The sequence below is a fragment of the Arachis ipaensis genome, chromosome B6 (genome assembly GCF_059453495.1).
Source record: "Arachis ipaensis isolate K30076 ecotype BB chromosome B6, ASM5945349v1, whole genome shotgun sequence".
Classification (NCBI taxonomy): domain Eukaryota; kingdom Viridiplantae; phylum Streptophyta; class Magnoliopsida; order Fabales; family Fabaceae; genus Arachis; species Arachis ipaensis.
This window is the reverse complement of record NC_142441.1, coordinates 138,848,677-138,867,672: the sequence shown is the minus strand read 5'-3', so window position 1 is coordinate 138,867,672 and position 18,996 is coordinate 138,848,677. Positions and strand designations below refer to the sequence as shown.

Sequence of the window (18,996 nt, the reverse complement as noted above, 5' to 3'; positions counted from 1 at the left end):
ACCCCTAATTTAATAAAAACAAATTTTTGATATCTTTAAATTTGATGTCGAATTTATCGATTTTGGACTCTTGGTAAGTATTAAATATTTAAAAATTATTTATTTTTAGTAAATTAAATGATTATATAAATACCATAACAAGCACCTTTAATAAAATTCGCAGTTAATAATCTAATAAAAGGTAAGTCTCATGGAAATAGATTTTATCGAAAAATAGAAAATTTTTTTTGAAATAAATAAAAAAATAATCATCTCTCAAACTAATTTTTTTTATTTTTCGAAATCTATTTTTTTTAGAATTGAAACAAGTTCGCCCATGCATCCGCGAACTTGCAGATTTAGTTAAAATTTGTCCACTACATTAACGAATTTCATTGATATTAATAAATTTGTATTAGTGTGACAAATTTATTCGTACGATTTAAATTATATTAATATATTTTTATTTTTTTTATTTAATTTACATCATTTAAAATTTTAAATTATGAAATTTTTATTTAAATAAACATAATTTAAAATAATAATTTAATTTAATTTAATTTAATTTAATAAAAATAAACATAGGTCATTTTTTATTATTATTATTATTATTATTATTATTATTATTTGTACTCACACGGAGTACATTTTATAAGTTTGATAATAAAAATATATTCTCTAATATATAATAATAAAAAATAATTTCATATTTAACAAGTTAAATATTTTAATAATGTATTAGAAGATATAATATTTATATCTTACTTTTATAATTTTTTATTTTAAATTCAATGTTATATATTTTAAAAATTTTATTAAATTAAAAGGAGTTTAAGATTCATCTTCACATAATTTGTCTATTCTAATACAATATTTTTAAAATTATCCATTTGTCTGTGTAAAAGCATGTAATTGATTTATTATATTATTAATTAATTATCCAAAAACTAAATGCCTAGTCCATTGAATGAGTGATTTTATTTATAATTTTTTAATTTAAAAATAATATAAATATATTAATTTTTAATTTAAAATTATCAATTTTAAATAATTAATTTTTTAAATCAAATAAATATAATTAATCATGAGTACAATAATGCGATTGCGTTTATGTTTATGTTTATTTTTATTAAATTAAATTAAATTATTTATTTAAATTATCTTTATTTAAATTTTAAATTAAAAAAAATTTATAATTTAAAATTTTAAATGATGTGAATTAAATAAAAATATACTAATATAATATAAAATGTATAAAAATAAGAGCAAATTCACTGTATGAGTGGACGAATTTGTTTCAATCTCACGGAAAAAAAAAAAAATATATATATATATATATATATATATATATATATATTTTTAAAAATTTTTCTTTAAAATTGTGGTTGTAGCGAGTTGGAGGCACCGCGAATCACCTTCCTCCATGTCAGTTTCTCACCTGCTGAAAATATTCGGCTTCATCACCTTAGCATTGGCCTAAAAGGAAACCTTGCAGTCGTGCAACCAAACCTTGTCCGACTATGGCTTCAGCGCGGTTTCTCCGCCCAAGTCACCTTCATATTCATGGTGGTTTTACCTCTGCGCTTCCCGCCATTCCACGCTTCTCACGCAACCGTCTCACCTCGCTCGACCGGGTTTACTTCTTTACGAACCGGTCCCTGCCTCCTCTGTGCGCGGTCTCCAAGATTGGTTTCTCAGCAGCCAAAGATGAAGCCGCTTCTCGTAAGTTTCTCTACTCAGCTCCACCGAACCCTATCCCCACGCCACCACTTTTTCTAATACTTTCACTTTGAGTTCAAACCTCATTCCTTGTGTGATTGTGCGCGTTTTTTTTTTTAGCTGGTGATATTGAATTCGAGGCGCCACTGAAAATTGTGGAATATCCAGACCCGAAATTGAGGGCAAAAAATAAACGCATAGTTAGCTTCGATGATAATCTGAAGAGTCTTGCCCGCGAGATGTTTGATGTAATGTACAAGTAAGCACTGGTCCAATGTTATCCTCCCTTAGTACTAAGTCTTTGTTTGAATGGTTTGCTTCATTATTGTAACAAAACTTTGATTTTCTTTCATTTGGGAGATATTTTAGGAAACAAAATGCTATTTATACACTAAAATCAACCACAAAAATCAGCTACTTATAATGAGATACATGCTAGAATATAAATACACATTGAAAATAAGTTAAACAACACATGTATTTAACTATTTATACACAAATATATGGTGGTTGTATTTGGTGTAAACCTAGCATGGATGTTATGGAAATTATACTTTTTTAGATACCAAAAATGGTGGTTTAGGTGGAATCATAATTTTAAAGTAGCATCAGTGACTTGTGTTGAAATGGTTGCATTGAGTAATTCTTAACTCTATTGTCTAGAAAAACAGTTGTTTTTTACTGTTTTTAAGCAAAGGAACTATATTTTAACTTGATGGCAAGTTTAACGGTTCACAAGCTGTATTTTGTTTGGGAGTTGGGACTTTTGGAGAATGTCCCAAACACACAATAGTGATGTTAGACAACGATACATTGTTCACTACTTGCTATAGAAATCTGGGGATAAAATGAAGAAAAACAGTGGTATATACAAGTATATAAAATTAGAGCCTAGCTTATTGTTGTTATTTGGCTATTGCATATATGCCACATCAATCAAATTACACTTTCCAAGTTCTTGTCCACTGGTGCGTGTGAGGGGGTGCATTAACAGTGCCAAATTTCCTAGAGTCTAGAGATAAGCTCTGGAAGCCTGCCTTGGGCAACCCTCTACTCCATCTAGCTAGCTTATGCAGTGGAGTTAGGCCCACTCTATAATACCTTCTGATACCCCAGATTTTTTTTTTAAAAAAAAAATCCATAATCAACCAGGAAAATAAGAGAGGAAAGAGTAATTCAGCAAATGAGAGAAAGAATACACTCTTATGTGATGTTGTGTCTTACATGGGAGGAATACTAGCATCTATTTATAATAATAGTAAAACCCTAATACTAATAAGGAAAAAATGACAAAAATCAATACTAATCCTAACAGATCATATTTGATACTCTGATATGATAGATTCTATCCTGATTTCTAACAGTTTCGTCCTCTGCATTTCCTTGTTCTGTCTTTGGTTAGCTCTTATTCTCTCTTTCCATCAAATTCTGGTTCTCTCTGGGTCTGTCAAACTCATGGATGCCTTTGTAACCTTTTTAGGTCTTGGAATAAACTAACAGTAAAAACTTTCTAGGGCTACTGTAATCTTACAAATGATAACAATTTTCCACAGAACCAATGGTATTGGTCTCTCAGCACCCCAAGTTGGAATTAATGTTCAACTTATGGTGTTCAATCCAGTGGGTGAATCTGGGGAAGGAGAGGAAATTGTTCTTGTAAACCCAAGAGTTAGCAAATACTCAAAGAAACTGTCAATTTTAAATGAAGGGTGTCTATCATTTCCTGGAATATATGCTGATGTGAAGGTAGAAAACACTCTTTCTCTTTCTCTGTGTGCTTTTATAATAGTTTGTTTTATGGAGTTGCCCCCTTTTTTATTTTGCGTGCCCAAAATGATTCCTTTCATAAAACTTCATATTTTCACCTTCCTTTTAAACACTTCTCTCTTATGAACTTTGAAACTAGTCTCTTATTTCTCTTTCATCTACTTATAGTTATTCTCTCACTCTCACCAAACAAAAATTCATTTGTTATTTTCTTTTGATAAATAAATGTCATTTCCATTTTCTGATTATGGAAATAAAATTCATTATGTGTGTTTAGCTTTTGGATAATTAATTGTAAAGGGAAAGTAGAAAGTTGATTTTATCTATGGCCCTTTTTGGTATAATGATAATTCTAAATTTGTTGAATCTGCATTGTGCTTTTCTGGTGACTTGACTCCAGAAAGGATTTCTATTTTGTATCCCTTTTGGTTATCTACTTGGATATTTAGTGGTTTTCCTTTATTGATCATACAAAAGGATCAGCATAGTTTGTTGCATGGTTTATCCACCTAGGAATATTTTCCTTCTTTTATTTTATGATACCTTGTTCTCTTTCAATAAAATATCTTTTGTCTACATATTTGTTTATCGTTGTGTTCCTTTCTTCTTGCCATGACAAACAACAAAGGAATGAGACTGTTTTAGAATTTTTCTTGTGCTGAAATGAAAGAATTTTTTCCAGTAATTGATATAAAATATATAATCAAGCTTTTTCCATGAAAGCTAAGACCAAGCTTTTATGTTGTAGTAATTTCTTTGAGCTCCTCCTTGAATGAATTGTTACATCAGTACACCCGAGTGATCATTCTAGTAAGCTTCAGTGTTGACATGTGGGATTTTATTTCCCTTGAAACAGTTATTAGCACAAAATGTGTCCTTAAATTTGTTATTTCATTTAGTTCAAGTGTTATCTATACTTAAGTCATGACTTCTGTAGATGAAGTCTGTCTGCTGTTTTGAGGACTGTCAACTTGTGCTCAACTGAGACAACATAACCTACTTGTCATTCTCATTTGTTTGATGATTATCCTGATGATGGTCTGAAGTATTTATTCACTCTTTCACCTCCTTAAAAGAAGAATTGAGATATTTTTGAGGAATACCAGCGGTTTCCTAATCCTTTTATAAGGAGTTATTTTTGTCCTATTCTATCTTGTTTACTGTGTAAACGTTTTTTACTCCCATGTATCTCGTTTACACTATAAAGAGATAAGTTTTGTCATATCTCGTTTACATGACTAAACAACTATTTCTCACGTATCACGTTTGTAAACGTGATACATTATCACATGTTCATGTTTTATCTCGTTTACAAATAGTTAAACTTATCTCGTCTACAGTATAAACGAGATAAGACACTTTATGAAAATTTGTAAATATCCTCAAATTAACGTATATTCGTAATTTAAATATTTATTTTATTTATTTAAAAAATCCTATGTTTTTACCTTATTCAATTAATAAAGTATTAATATCTTTTAAAAAAAATACATTTATGCTATATCTATTTATAATAAATTAATAATTAATAAAATTATTTTAATTGAGCTTTAGACGCACTTTTTATTTATTGTAGACTATTGACCAATATGTATTTCTGAGTTAATACTAATTTTTTTTCTTTTTTACGTTAAAAATATTAGCCATATTCATTTGCGTTCTGTATATATTTGGTTTAGTGCTCCTCACTTAGCTTTTCTTTATCTTAGTTTAGCGTGTTTTTCCTATTTATAAATAATCTTTTTATGTTGATATTCTTGTTCAACATAATTTATATATCATTTTAGAGTTTGAATATACTCCTCTATTTCAAAATATATTTTTTTTATACTCAACGGAACTTACACTCATATTTTAAAATATTTGTCACCTTAGAGTAGTTTTGTAAACCCCGAGAAAATAATAAATAGTTAGCGAATAAATTAATTATTAACCAAAGTGATTAGAAAATGGGATTTGATAGTTTAATGTGATAGAGAAAATTAAAACGAGAATTTCGATACTAATTTTAAAGAATTTCGATACTAGTTTTGTAACTCCAGATTTCTATTTTCATTTCTTTAGTCTAAATATTGTTAGTAGGCCTAGTCATAGAATGAAGTTAGGAAATTGTAGTAACTTGAAGGTGAAGAAAGATTTGTTTAAAAGGTAATAAGTGATTAGAGGAGATGGTATTTGATCGATAAAGATGAGAAAAATGGTATAAGAGGTAACTGAGAGAGTAAAGTGACATTAATAATGATGAGATGAGACATGAATCTTAATGATGTTCAATAATTGAGAATGATGAGATGAGATGTGAATCACTGTGAGATTGGAAATGATAAATTGTAAGAAACGATTGAATAACTTGAGTTTGGGGCGTTGCCCTCCCCATGTCACGGGATTTTTTCTGTGGTTATTATTGAGCTTGGGGTGTTGTTTCCCCATGTCAGCCTGGGATTCGTCCCGTGGATAACATTCAGCTTGGGGTATTGTCTTCCCCATATCAACTTGGAGTATTGTTTTCCCCATGTAAGCTTGGGATTCGTCCCATGGATATTATTAAGCTTGTGGGCGTTCTTTTCCCCATGTCAGCTTGGGGATTCTCCCCATGGTCTATTTTTGAGCTTGAGAACATGTCGGGATGGCTACGTAACCGACAGTTGATACCAACGGCCATAGGATAGGCATGCATCATATGCATTTGTATGTATGGATTGTTTGTGCATTAATTGAGATTGCCTAATTGATTATAACATGCTAATTGTAATAATTGATATCTGTATTCTACCTGTGCTTGCTTTGTCTGCTTGTCTGTCTTTGCAATTACCGGAGATGGGGGAACGGAGGAAAGGCGGAGAGATTGAGGATTCTATTTAAGTTCCAGCTAGATTTAAGGAGGTGATTTAGTTGAGAAAGCCTTAGAGAACCACCCTGATTTATGGTTTCTGTTTAGTTCTTTAAGTTTTATAATCTGAGTGTCGGCATTGTAGGATTGCCTCTGGCATTCCCAAGACCTTATATATTATGTGCATGGCACCTTTATCATGCTAAGAACCTCTGGTTCTCACCCCATACTGTGTTGTGTTTTTCAGATGCAGGTCGAGAGACTGCTCGCTAGGCGTCTGGACTTCTGAAGCAGAGTAGTTCCTGGGTTTATTTTGATATATAGCTTATGTATATACATATACTTTAACTCTCTCCGATTGACTTGTTATTTTGTTCCTCTTAGAGGCTAATGGAGAGCTAGGATTTTATTTATGTATTTTGGGCTTTGGGATATGTATATATGTATGTAAATATTCTTCGGCCAGCCTTGGCTTCGCAGGCTGAGTTCGGAGCTTGTTATTTTGTATCTTTTTGGCTCTCTACCCCTAGTTTCTGTTATATTATGTTCGTTGACTGTCGGTTACTTCGCACGCAAGTAACCACGTTCCTGAGCGTTGCGCTGTTTATTTTCACAAATTTTGTTTGACCAATCCTTCAAGGCTCCTAGTATACTACATTCTTTCGACTATTATATATATTTATATCCTATCTTAAAGGTCGTAGCACCTCGCCACCTGTGTTTTACATCCTAGGTGTAAAACTCTATGTGGTAGGGTGTTACAAGTTTCGGTTCATTGAAAATTTAATATATTTAAATATAAATTATATCCTAATACAATAATGAAGTTTCAATGCATAAAATTTTTAAAGTAAAAATATCTTCGAATGCAAGTATTATTTAACCGTGTTTTTCAATTTTATGATTTTATTATTTTTATCCTTATTTTAAATATTAATTTTTAATCATTATTTACAATTTTTGAAACAGAATTTTCTGTCAAAATAATATATTTCTTTCCTAGAATTGTAAAATCTAATAATTTTTCATATCCATATTAAATACTAATTTAGGAACTAATTCTTATATACACCATGAAAGAAGGGTGATTTTTTCTCTAATTAGTTTTCACAAATATTTAAGAAAAGAGAGAAAAAATATAATAAAAAAGGATAAAAAAAATTGATGAATGGTTATAAACTATAACATGGGGCTTAAAATTTTTTATTCGAACAGGAAAATATCTCTAGTTTCGGAAGGATAGAATTAAATATCTCATGTTTATCGTTAATTTAAACTAATTAATATAGAACACAACATGATTAATATATGTGCATGTCGTAATTTATTGACTAACGATATATTTTTAAATAATAAATATACCACAATTTCAATGGTTAATGATAGCATTTTCGTTGACCGTCAAATAAAAAGATGACAAATAACTCTAAAATCATACACTTGCATTAAAAAAATTATTCTCTTGTTGAGCGAGAGAGAGAGAGAGAGAGAGCGAGAATGATAAGGATCCTAGGGTTTGGAATCGAGAAGAGTATCGGCGGTTAGAGAATGAATCCTTCTCCATTTTTGTGAGTAACCTCCCAGAAGACATATCAAAGAGGGAGTTATTCTGCCTATTCAACTGGATGGGATGTATCAATGATATATATCTATCCCGGAAACAGAAAAATGGATTCATGTATATGTTTGCTTTTATTTGGTACACAACAAAAGGAGGAACTTTGAAAGCAATAGCGGAAATGAATCGATTGTGGCTGAGAGGTAAAGTTGTATCTGTGGGAGAAGCTAAATATAAAAGAATGTTGGGAACATGGAACATAACCAACGGGAATAGAGGTGATGTCAAAATTTCGATGGTAGTGGAGCATGATCCTTTGATATTTGGACGGGACCCAGGGACGAAGGAGGTTGAAAAAGAACCAAATGGAAATGGCTGGACTAAGAAGGTAGAAGTAGAAGCTGTGACAGAAAATTTGGAATGGCTACAGAGAAGCCTTGTAGGAGGGCATGACGAAGCCTATTGATTTTGATTCTTTGAAGGAAATGATTGCAAAAAACATCCCAAATGTAGTCCAAGTTCGGGAAATGGGAGCTTACAAAGCGCTCTTAACCTTTGATAGTGTCTTGCATACTAAGGAGACATACACATTCAACATGAACAGGCTCCTACAATTGTTTCACAGTGTATGGAAGTGGGAGGAGTCGGAACATAGTGAAACTCGAAGAGTATGGTTGGAATGTTTTGGGGTTCCGTTGCATGCATGGTCAGTCAACACTTCTAGAACGATAGGAGGTCAATGGGGAGAAGTGGTTGGATGTGACAAAGAGACGGAATTGTGTAACTCGTTCATTGTAGGACGGGTCCAGATTGATACTTGTGTAATGGATGTGATTCAAGAATGGATCCATATAACAATTGGCGCGGGGGGTTTTGATGTTCTAGTGAACGAGATAGGACATGAGGCGTGTAATTTGCACTGTACGGCGAACAGGAGGAATGAAGGGGCAAGTATAGAGTGGAATCATGTTAAAAAAAAGCAGGAACTCAGGAATGGTTACAAGGCAGAGACAGGGAACAGAAGCTTTGCATGGAGGAACCCCAGACGAAGAGTTGTCGATGATGGTAAACCGGAGCGAGGATAAAGATAAGGGAAGAATCGTAATCGCAGACTTAATTTTAAATGAATGGATTAATGGCAGTAATGGCAGTAGAAATTATGATCGCGAGAATAGTGCAACGGTTCAATCTGTAACTGGCAATAATCAAGGAAGGTGCGTTAATTTTGGGGGGAGATGCAGTTCAAGTTACGTGGATGATTCTGATAGAACAATAACATGTGAGTTAAATGGGCTGCGAAGGAAGTCCAATAATAAGCAAAAAAATTTCTTCTCCAAGTGAGTCGTGGGCCAGATGCAATAACATATTGGAGGAGGGGAAAATGGCCTTGGCAGGCCCAAAGTCGTCAACAGCTGCGAATCCATCAGTTGGGCCAAGGTTGAAGGAGCGAGGTAGGGTAGCCAGAGTGAGGCATGGGTTTGGGTCCTCCTTTCCAGAATGAGCAGCAGAAGGTAGCGGTGCTCAGTTCCTCTTCGAGGGGGAAGGCGACGCGACTGATAGCAAAAGAAACGGCGAGACGCGGCTGGTGGGGGACATTTGAAGCCGGTTGCTCTGCACGGTGGGAGAGGGTGTCCGAACTGATGCAGATGTGGCTATTGAGGATGATGAGAGTGCGACTACGGGCGGGACAGGGGTACCAGCAACTATGGATGGTCATGCAGGTCATGGCGAGGTGGTGCAACAGGGAGTGGATGACGACGGAGGTGGAGGATATAAGGGGGGTGCTGCAGAGGGAGGATTAATATTGGGGAGTGGTTGTGACGGTAGAAGGATGGCTGCTGAACATGAAGATGATGGCTATGGAAGGAATCATCTTGGGAACGAGGATGTCACTAATGAAGTAGAGGACAGTGATAGTCAGAGCTCAGAATTGCGGGAACAGTTGCTGGAAAACGGAAGGACTTGGGAGCTGGCCAAAGAGTCAGGTGCTATATTGTATAGAGAAGAGGATGACATTATGGCAATCTTTCAGGCACAAAATGAAGAAATAGATCGCAAAAGGAAAGTGGCAAAGCAGACGGAAAAGATGAGACGGTGCAGACCCAAAAAAAAAAAAACAAGTGTGTACAAAAAAATTTAAATGAATTTTAGTGCATGGAATGTTAGGGGTTTATGGGGTGACGGGAAGTTGAGAATGGTGAAGGACTTAAAGAAAAAATATAGTTTAAATATGTTAGGCCTAATTGAGACTAAAAGACAGGTTGTGACAAATTTTGATGTTGCCAGAATATGGGGGAGAGATGATTTAGGCTGGGAGTATGTAAGCTCTGATGGTGCATCTGGTGGACTACTGTTAATATGGGATGAATCAGTGTTTAAAATGAATAACTACTATAAGGGGGAGAGGTGGCTGTGTGTCGAAGGAGTAATGTTTAAAAAGTAGTTTCCATTGCGCTTTTGTATTGGTCTATGGTCCTCATAATAGAGATGAGAAGTGTCATGTTTGGGAGGAGCTAAGCTATATAGCTGGGTTATGTCAGGTCCTTTGTTGTTTTATGGGGGTTTTAATGAGATAGTACATGTGGAGGAAAGAAAAGGTGCAACTACTGTACCTCGGTCAGGGAAAGAATTCAGGAACTGGATACAAGATATGCAATTAGTAGATTTGGCACTCACTGATCGCGAGTTTACATGGTTTCGAGGTCGCTCTTGCAGTCATATAGATAGAGCTCTGGTTAATGTGGAGTGGCTTGAAGCGTTTCCAGAAACTTGGTTACGAGGGGGCCAAGGGAATTGTCAGATCATTGCCCCCATAATATTGGAGGACAAAACGCTGAGGGGAGGTCCAAGGCCGTTCCGAAGTCTAGATTCGTGGTTTACACATGATGGATTTCTCAGTATGGTTAAAGAGGAATGGAGAGGTTTGGGGGAGATACAGTTCACAGATAAGTTGAAGGCACTGACAATACCACTAGAGAGATGTGATGAACGGATTTTTGCTAGTAAAGAATTCACAATAAATTCCCGTTGCAAGTATAGTTTCTAAACCAAAAATAATCCTTTCATACAAAAATTTGGTTGTCACTAAAACAAACCCAAAAAAATTAAACCGAAGTATTTAAACCTCGGATCATCTCTCAAGGAATTGCAGGGAAGTGTACTTATAATTGGTTATGGAAAAGTATCTTTTTGGATTTTTGAAATAAGGAACAAGAAAAGTAAATTGCAAGAAATTAAATTAATAACTAAGAAAACTCTTGGCAAGGTATGAAAATTAGACATCCTATCCTAGTTATCCTAATCAATTGTGATGAGAATTGTCCATTGCTACCACTTAGTTAACCTCTAACTATGAAGGAAGGTCAAGTGGATGAATCAATTTGATTCCTCAAGTCCTAGTTAACTCCTAAGGAAAGACTAGCTTTAGAGGGATCCAAATCAACTAGCAACTTTCAATTATCAATCAACAAAGGAGTTTGATAACTCAAGAGTCTCCAATTACTCAACCAAAGCCAAAAGGAGAGAAATCTACTCTAAAGCCCAACCAAGCATTTTATCAAACACTTGGAAGGCATAACATAAAGACATAGAAATTAATAAGAGATAATAAAACCTAAACAACCAATTGAAAGTATCAATAACATAAATTGAAAAAAGCAATCATAAATATAAAATACCTCAAATTGCATTAAATAGAGAATCAAATCTAACATGAGAATCCATAAACTAAAATAGCAACATAAAGAGATCAACAAGAAAAATAGATAACTAAAGTGCTAGAGCTAATAAGAGTAGAAGAAAACTAAATTAAAGAAAACTAAATTAAGAATCCTAAAACCTAGAGAGAGGAGAGAGCCTCTCTCTCTAGAAACTACTTCTAAAACCTAAAATTATGTGAATGAAAGTTGTGTGAACGAATGAATGATTTTCCCACTCTACAGCCTCTAATCTGTGTTTTCTGGGCCGAGAACTGGGTCAAAAACAGCCCAGAAATCGCTGGGGGCGAATTCTGATACGCTGAATTTTCACAGATGCACGTGTGCGCGCCGCTTATCTGCTGAGCAACCATGGCAAATTATATATCATTTTGAATCCCCGGATGTTTGCTTTCCAACGTAACTCGAACCGCCTCATTTGGATCTCTGTAGCTCAAGTTATGATAGATTTAGTACAAAGAGGTCAGGCTGGACAGCTTAGCAATTCCTTCAATTTCTTGTAATCCTTCCACTTTTGCATGCTTCCTTTCTGTTCTCTAAGGCATTCCTGCCCTATAAACCCTGAAAACACTTAACACACATATCACGACATCGAATGGTAATAAGAGAGGATTAATAATTAGCAATTTTAAGGCCAAAGAAGCATGTTTTTAATCAAAGCACAGAATTAGGAAGAAAAATGTAAAACATGCAAATTATATGAATAAGTGAGTAAAGAATTGATAAAAATCACTCAAATTAGCACAAGATAAACCATAAAATAGTGGTTTATCAAGATGACACAAGGCTAATTTTGGGGAGATGGACAGTAAGATCACAAAGTTTGAGGAAGAAATCAAGAGAGTTGATGATATGGTTAGCAATGGAGTATATGATACCACGATGGAGGCTAGAAGAAAGGTGCTGGTTACTTGTTGTGAGAGATGGTATGTAAAGAAGGAAATGCATTGGAAACAGATGTCTCGGTCTCGGCACGCGAAGGAGATGGACAAAAATACAAGATACTTTCACAATATGGCTTCAGCAAGAAGATGGAACAATAAGATTGATACACTAGTGATAAACGGTAGAACGGTCAGAAATCAAGCGAGAATCAAGATAGCCATCAGAGAGTTTTACAAGGAATTATATCATCAGGAAGCTACTCCAATGATGGGCTTTAGAGATGGTCTGGTGGGAAAGATAGATGAGGATGATGCTGTGACCTTAGAGAGGATGTCGTCGGCTGAGGAGATCAGAGAGGCTGTGTGGGACTGCAAGTCCTCTAAGGTGCCAGGCTGTGATGGTACAACATGAAGTTCATTAAGAGATGCTGGGATGAGATTGGACCTGAATTTACGACAGCAGTGATGGGGTTCTTTAATTCTTTCAGGTTACCGACTGATAGCAATATTGCTTGGGTAGCATTGGCTCCAAAGTTCGTTGGTGCAAAGGAGATCAAAGACTTGAGACCTATTAGTATGGTGGGGTGAGTCTACAAGGTCATCTCAAAGGTGCTAGTCAGGAGGATGAGATCAGTGATGCCAGGGTTAATAGGGGAGACTCAGAGTGCGTTCGTCAAGGGAAGGAAAATACACGATGGGGCACTTATTGCATGTGAAACAGTAAACTGGCTTAAACAGAGAAAAAAGGAAGCAGCAATAATCAAGCTAGATTTCTAGAAAGCATATGACAGAGTCAAATGGAGCTTTGTGGACTTGGTATTACAAAAGATGGGCTTCGGGCATAAATGGAGAGCTTGGGTTATGGAGTGTGTGGCCACTGCATCTATGTCAGTATTGATAAATGGGTCACCATCTAAGCCTTTCAAAATCGAAAGAGGTTTGAGACAAGGTGACCCGCTTTCTCCCTTCTTATTTGTACTGGTTATGGATATGCTACATTGAATGGTTGGAGAGGCGATCAGGAATGGACGTATATTACCGTTGTTGGTGGGTAGGGGTAGCATAGAATTGTCGCACCTTCAGTTTGCTGATGATACTATTCTGTTCTGCCCACCAGAAGAGGAGACTATTAAGAATTATAAGCGACTTCTGTGATGTTTTGAGTTGATGTCAGGCCTCTGTATTAATTTTGATAAGTCAAGTTTGATTCCGATTAATTGTGAAGAGCAGTGGATACAGCGTATGTGTAACCTTTTGGGTTGTAAGGGGGACACTCTCCCAGTTAAATACCTTGGGATATCCTTAGGAGCAAACCCGAGGTTGGTGAAGACTTGGAAGCCTATTCTGGACAAAGTGGAGGAGAAACTAAGCTTGTGGGAAGCTAAAGTGCTAAACAAAGCTGGGAAGTTGGTGCTCATCAAATCAGTATTGAACAGTTTGCCAGTGTTCTATTTGAGTCTATTTAAGATGCCGAAAGCTGTTGCTGAGAAGTTGATTTCACTACAGAGAAGATTCATGTGGAGTAAGAAAGATGATAGGAATGGTATGGCATTAGTTAGATGGGAAATGGTACAGGCTCCAAAGAAACTAGGTAGCTTGGGAGTTGGTGATGCAATGATTTAGAAATCAGCATTGTTGTTTAAGTGGTGGTGGTGGTTTGCAAAGGAAGAGTGCCCGTTGTGGAAGAAAATTGTATGTTCATGTAATAATCTGAATTCCAATGAGCTACTGTCAACTCAAGCACTACCTACAAGAGGAGGCCCATGGAAAGATATATGCCAGTTGCACATCATGCATGAACGTATAAGGGATAAGATGGTTACAAGTTTGTCCATGGAGATTGGTGATGGGCGACGGACTCAGTTTTGGGAGGATGTATGGCTACTATATGGATCTCTGAAAGACCGGTTCCCGAGGCTTTTCTCTGTTTCAAACCAATGTGGATCCGTTATTGGGGACTGTGGGTTTTGGGATGGGATAGAGTGGATTTGGAATTTCCAATGGAGGCACGAGCCTTTTTAGTGGGAATTGGAGCTTCTAAGTCAATTACATGAGGCTTTGAGACCGATGAAATTAGTAAATAACAAAGAGGATCGAGTGGTTTGGAAATATGATAGGCAAGGTGTTTTTTCAACTAACTCATTTGTGCAGGTGATGCAGGTTGAAGCACTCCCAGAGGTGGTAACCAGCTACAGCTTCACAAGGACCATTTGGAAAGGTTTGGTTCCACCAAGAGTGGAGCTTTTTGCTTGGTTTGTTTTAATAGGCAGGGTGAACACTAAGGAAAGGCTGAGCTAGTTTGGAATTATCAGACAGGAAGATACTATATGTGTGCTATGTAATAATGAATTGGAACATGTATATCACTTGTTTCTAGGATGTGCATTTACGTGGTAGGTGTGGAGTGCTTGGATATCAGGATTTGGTTGTCAATGGTCTTATCCGGGTTTGATGAAAAAGCACTTTCTCAGTTGGACAGAGGAATCGAGGAGTAAGGAGGATCGTAAGCAGCGGTTGAGGTGCTTTTGTGTGGTCATTTGGAATATATGGATGGAAAGGAATAACAGGCTTTTCCAGAATCAAAGCAGAGGTGTTGAAGAAGTCATTAACATGATCGTGAGAAGCGTTAATGAGTGGAGTGGTGTTGATGCCTTTTATTGTTGATGGCTATACCGAAGATGACATGGGGAGTTTATGTGTTTGATTTAGTTATTTAAGTAAGCGTATGCTGCTTGTCTAGCTCTGTTCGCTCTACTGTACTGTGTTGAGCTCTTACTTTCAAAAAAAGAAAGATGACAAATAGAGTTGTTATTAGTTAAGTTAATCTTTATTTAAGTGATTATCCACGGCTTATCTCTTTTAGCAGAAGATACTATTTGTTGACCATTGAATAAGAAGGTAATAAGTGCCTATCACATTACATAACAGAATTTTCACCAACTATAAAAAGCCACCAAAGAAATATACTCACAACTCAACTTAGTATAACAAAAAAATAATGTTCCATAACCAATAAAATTTATTATTTTTAATTAATATTAGTAAATATTTTAAAGTTTAAGTACTAAATTTTAAATTTTAAATACTAAAATTAACTCCTAACAATATAAAAAAAATGTTAGCTAACAGTATTAACTAATATTAATAAAAATTATCTTTAACATTTCTTGTAAGAAAATATATGCAAATAATTTTTATGATTCACATGTATTAATATTTGGATTTAATTTATATAATAAATATCACTGTGAATCAGATTTTTATAGACATCCAACTAACATATCAATACATCAGCAAATAAATTTCACATAACCACCGATTATAGCTTGAAAGGCTCATGAATACTATAAATATATTTGATTAGACAAAAATAGAAAATTATTAAATGGTATCAATACATAAGAATTAAAATAATCTAAATTAAGATAGTTAATATAAGGATCCAAAATGACAGCAATCATGTTAACATATGTAGGTATTTGAGTACAAATTCGTTGTGACAGAGTAATAACGGAAAGTAGGAAAGGAAATAAAAAGAAGGGAGAGTAATCTAGTTGCAAGTTCACATCAACATGAAACTGATCCTTCATAAAAAAAAAACAAATGTTGTTATCATATATATGCCCATCGACTTTTAAGGGAACAAGAAATCCAACAAAATTTTTAAATTTAACAACTTTATTATCTATAAAACTATGTTAGATCTCACGCATTAACATGCAATTTACAACTAGTTGATAAAAGCAAGCTAGCAACAATGGTGACTGATATGTGCGTGTCGATTAAAGCAGGAAGCTCTGATTATTTGGAGAAACATCCAGAGCGCAGAATATCATTTTCCCAAAATTTTTACATTATTGGAGTTACTTTTGCGGCTGGTATTGGTGGCCTTCTATTTGGTTATGATACTGGTACAGTATACATATATGCGTATTGTCTACCATTTCATTAATTAAGAAAAAAAAAGAAAGAAATGATATAGCATATATTTTGTTTTCATTTGTAGGTGTGATATCTGGCGCTCTCTTGTACATAAAAGATGATTTTGAAGTTGTAAAGAACAGTAGTTTTCTTCAGGTAAAAGAGAGAGTGGATTTTCGTTCATTTTCTTTTAATTCGGTAGCTTGTAATTGTGACCATATAGTTATATGAAACGCAATATGTTCTGGTAGGAGAATTGGTAGGTGGTACGCAATACATCACATTTAAAATTTTTAATGGGAAAAGTATATATATATATATATATATATATATATATATATATATATATATATATATATATATATATATATATATAGCATTCAACAACAAAGATAAATTGTGAATTCACGTAACTATGACTATGACACAGTAGGACTAGAGTAGAGTGCCATTTTGCAGCAATTATATGTTCTCATTTTGTTATGTTTGCAGGAACTAATAGTTGCCATGGCCTTAATTGGTGCAATTTTCGGCGCCGCCATTGGTGGTTACATTAATGATTCTTTAGGGCGTAAGGCTGCCACTATTGTGGCAGATATTTGTTTCGCAGTAGGATCACTCTTGATCGCCGTCGCACCAAATCCCACTCTTATCATAGTTGGCCGTTTTTTTGTTGGCCTAGGTGTAGGTTTCGCCTCTGTTACTGCTCCTATGTATATTGCAGAAGTATCACCGTCTGAAATAAGAGGTGGATTAGTTAGTGTCAATTGTCTTATGATCACAACTGGCCAATTTATTTCCTTTGTCATCAATTATGGTTTGACTAGAGTAAGCATACCCAACTCTTTAGCTAACAATACCAATAGTAATAATTTTGTCTTCATCCATCTTGATTTTCTAAGAGCAAAATTATGTGTGCAGGTTCCTGGAACATGGCGTTGGATGCTTGGAATTGCAGGTACACCAGCTGTTATTCAGTTGGTTCTTATGGTCTTTCTTCCTGAGTCCCCCAGATGGCTATATTTGAAGGTAAATGATGATATAAGATCAATGATCATTCATGTGAAGTTCTCTTTATGCAAAAATTATAGGTAATAACTATTAGATAATTTGATATGTTGAACTAAAGTTAATGCTGGAAACCAATTTTTTTTAAACTAACATCAGCCAATTTTGTTATTTTGTTTATCTTAAATTCTAGATCCTAAAACTTAAATTATAAATATAAAATCTAAAGTTGACTAATGTTAGCTAACTAAAAATTAGTTTCATGTACTTTTTTTCTTAAATAAATTATCATCTAATGATTATCAACTATTATTTTCATATGAAGACAACTTTATGTCATTAGTCACCTATAAAATTTGGGTAAAATAAATCCTTATATTGATTTTTTTTGGTACAATAATTAAAAGCTTAGTTACTTTTAACTTGCAGAATAGGAAGGAGGAGGCCACCAATGTTCTTTCTAGGATATACCCATCTCCTCGGTTGGAGGACGAAATAGATATTCTTGAAGCTCACATGGAGCAAGAACAAAAGGATAAGGTCAAAGTTAAATACAGTGATGTATTTAAGTTGAAAGAAATCAGAGTTGCGTTCATATGTGGCGCTGGACTTCAAGCATTCCAACAACTTACCGGTATTAGTGTTATAATGTACTATAGCCCAACAATCATTCAATTGGCTGGCTTCAAATCAAACGAATCGGCTTTGTTCTTATCCCTCATTGTTTCTGCAATTAATGCCGGTGGCACAATTATTGGCATTTACCTTATTGACATTGTAGGGCGAAAGAAGCTTACACTTAGTAGCTTAATAGGTGTGGTTGGATCGTTAATCCTACTCTCTGCTTCATGTTATGTTAGAGGGCATGGCAACCCAAGTTTAGTTTATGGATGGCTTGCTGTTGCGGGTTTGGCTTTGTATATTATATTCTTTGCACCTGGAATGGGTCCTGTTCCTTGGGCTGTAAACACAGAGATATACCCTGAAGAGTTTAGAGGAATATGTGGTGGCATGTCTGCAACAATTAATTGGGTTGGTAGTGTCATCATGTCTATTAGCTTCCTTTCTTTTGTGGATGCTATTGGGCTCGGCGAGAGTTTTATGATTCTTTTGGCTGTTGCTTGTGTTGCAATAGTTTTTGTGATTTTCTATATGCCAGAGACAAAAGGATTGACTTTTGAAGAAGTTTCAAATATTTGGAAGGAGAAAGCCTATGGAAAAGATAAAAACATAGAGAGCATGGTTGAGCAAGCAAGTACATGATCAGCAACTTTTTCCAATACGTTTAAGACTTGTGAAAGCACGAAAAGTCATAAAGTTAGTGTTTGAACATGAAATGAAGAAGAACAAAAAATAAAAGGAGAAGAAATGAAAGATGCAATATATATGTGCATGCGCATGTGTCTGTGTCCTTACTGGTAGCTTTGGCCAAAGAGTTCAAAACACCATCCATGTGGTTGGCTATATAGTTGATCAGGATCATGTCTTTTTCCATGGTCCATGGCCCTTTTCTCACTTCCAAATCTTGAGACAGGTTGAGAGAGTGAGAGAGATTTCGGAGGGGGGTGTTAAGGGAGAAGACTCTAGTGACGTGTGTGACAAGCAATGTAGAGT

The 18,996-nt window shown here is 34.9% G+C and overlaps 3 protein-coding genes across 4 annotated transcripts; all 3 read left to right on the top strand.

The window, feature by feature from the left end:
• Positions 1-1,369: 1,369 nt before the first annotated feature.
• Positions 1,370-6,818, top strand: LOC148562905 (peptide deformylase 1B, chloroplastic-like). Of its 2 annotated transcripts, none has more exons than XM_088491511.1 (4): positions 1,370-1,701; positions 1,819-1,957; positions 3,252-3,444; positions 6,543-6,818. In XM_088491511.1, the coding sequence occupies exons 1-4, from the start codon at positions 1,500-1,502 to the stop codon at positions 6,582-6,584; spliced, it is 576 nt and encodes a 191-aa protein (XP_088347637.1). In that variant the 5' UTR covers positions 1,370-1,499; the 3' UTR covers positions 6,585-6,818. The 2 variants fall into 2 exon arrangements, with proteins under 2 accessions (XP_088347637.1, XP_088347636.1); XM_088491510.1 differs by lacking the exon at positions 6,543-6,818 and adding an exon at positions 4,403-4,465.
• Positions 6,819-12,861: 6,043 nt separating this feature from the next.
• On the top strand, positions 12,862-14,076 carry LOC148562904 (uncharacterized). The gene is made up of 3 exons (XM_088491055.1): positions 12,862-13,037; positions 13,245-13,390; positions 13,628-14,076. The coding sequence occupies exons 1-3, from the start codon at positions 12,862-12,864 to the stop codon at positions 14,074-14,076; spliced, it is 771 nt and encodes a 256-aa protein (XP_088347181.1).
• A 2,146-nt stretch (positions 14,077-16,222) lies between these two features.
• Positions 16,223-18,645, top strand: LOC148562903 (inositol transporter 1-like). Its single transcript, XM_088491645.1, has 5 exons — positions 16,223-16,364; positions 16,460-16,530; positions 16,867-17,202; positions 17,296-17,403; positions 17,812-18,645. Exons 1-5 carry the CDS (start codon positions 16,223-16,225, stop codon positions 18,643-18,645), a joined length of 1,491 nt encoding a protein of 496 aa, XP_088347771.1.
• Positions 18,646-18,996: the final 351 nt, after the last annotated feature.

Excerpts from the sequence above, each read along its gene's own strand:
- LOC148562904 (XM_088491055.1), top strand. The coding sequence starts at position 12,862 with ATGAAGTTCATTAAGAGATGCTGGGATGAGATTGGACCTGAATTTACG. Across the intron at positions 13,038-13,244 it reads AGACCTATTAGTATGGTGGG|AGTCAAATGGAGCTTTGTGG; the intron begins GTGAGTCTACAA and ends AGCATATGACAG. Across the intron at positions 13,391-13,627 it reads GCCTTTCAAAATCGAAAGAG|GCCTCTGTATTAATTTTGAT; the intron begins GTTTGAGACAAG and ends AGTTGATGTCAG.
- LOC148562905 (XM_088491510.1), top strand. The coding sequence starts at position 1,500 with ATGGCTTCAGCGCGGTTTCTCCGCCCAAGTCACCTTCATATTCATGGT. Across the intron at positions 1,702-1,818 it reads CAAAGATGAAGCCGCTTCTC|CTGGTGATATTGAATTCGAG; the intron begins GTAAGTTTCTCT and ends TTTTTTTTTTAG. Across the intron at positions 3,445-4,402 it reads GAATATATGCTGATGTGAAG|ATGAAGTCTGTCTGCTGTTT; the intron begins GTAGAAAACACT and ends TGACTTCTGTAG.
- LOC148562903 (XM_088491645.1), top strand. The coding sequence starts at position 16,223 with ATGTGCGTGTCGATTAAAGCAGGAAGCTCTGATTATTTGGAGAAACAT. Across the intron at positions 16,365-16,459 it reads TCTATTTGGTTATGATACTG|GTGTGATATCTGGCGCTCTC; the intron begins GTACAGTATACA and ends TTTCATTTGTAG. Across the intron at positions 16,531-16,866 it reads AGAACAGTAGTTTTCTTCAG|GAACTAATAGTTGCCATGGC; the intron begins GTAAAAGAGAGA and ends TTATGTTTGCAG.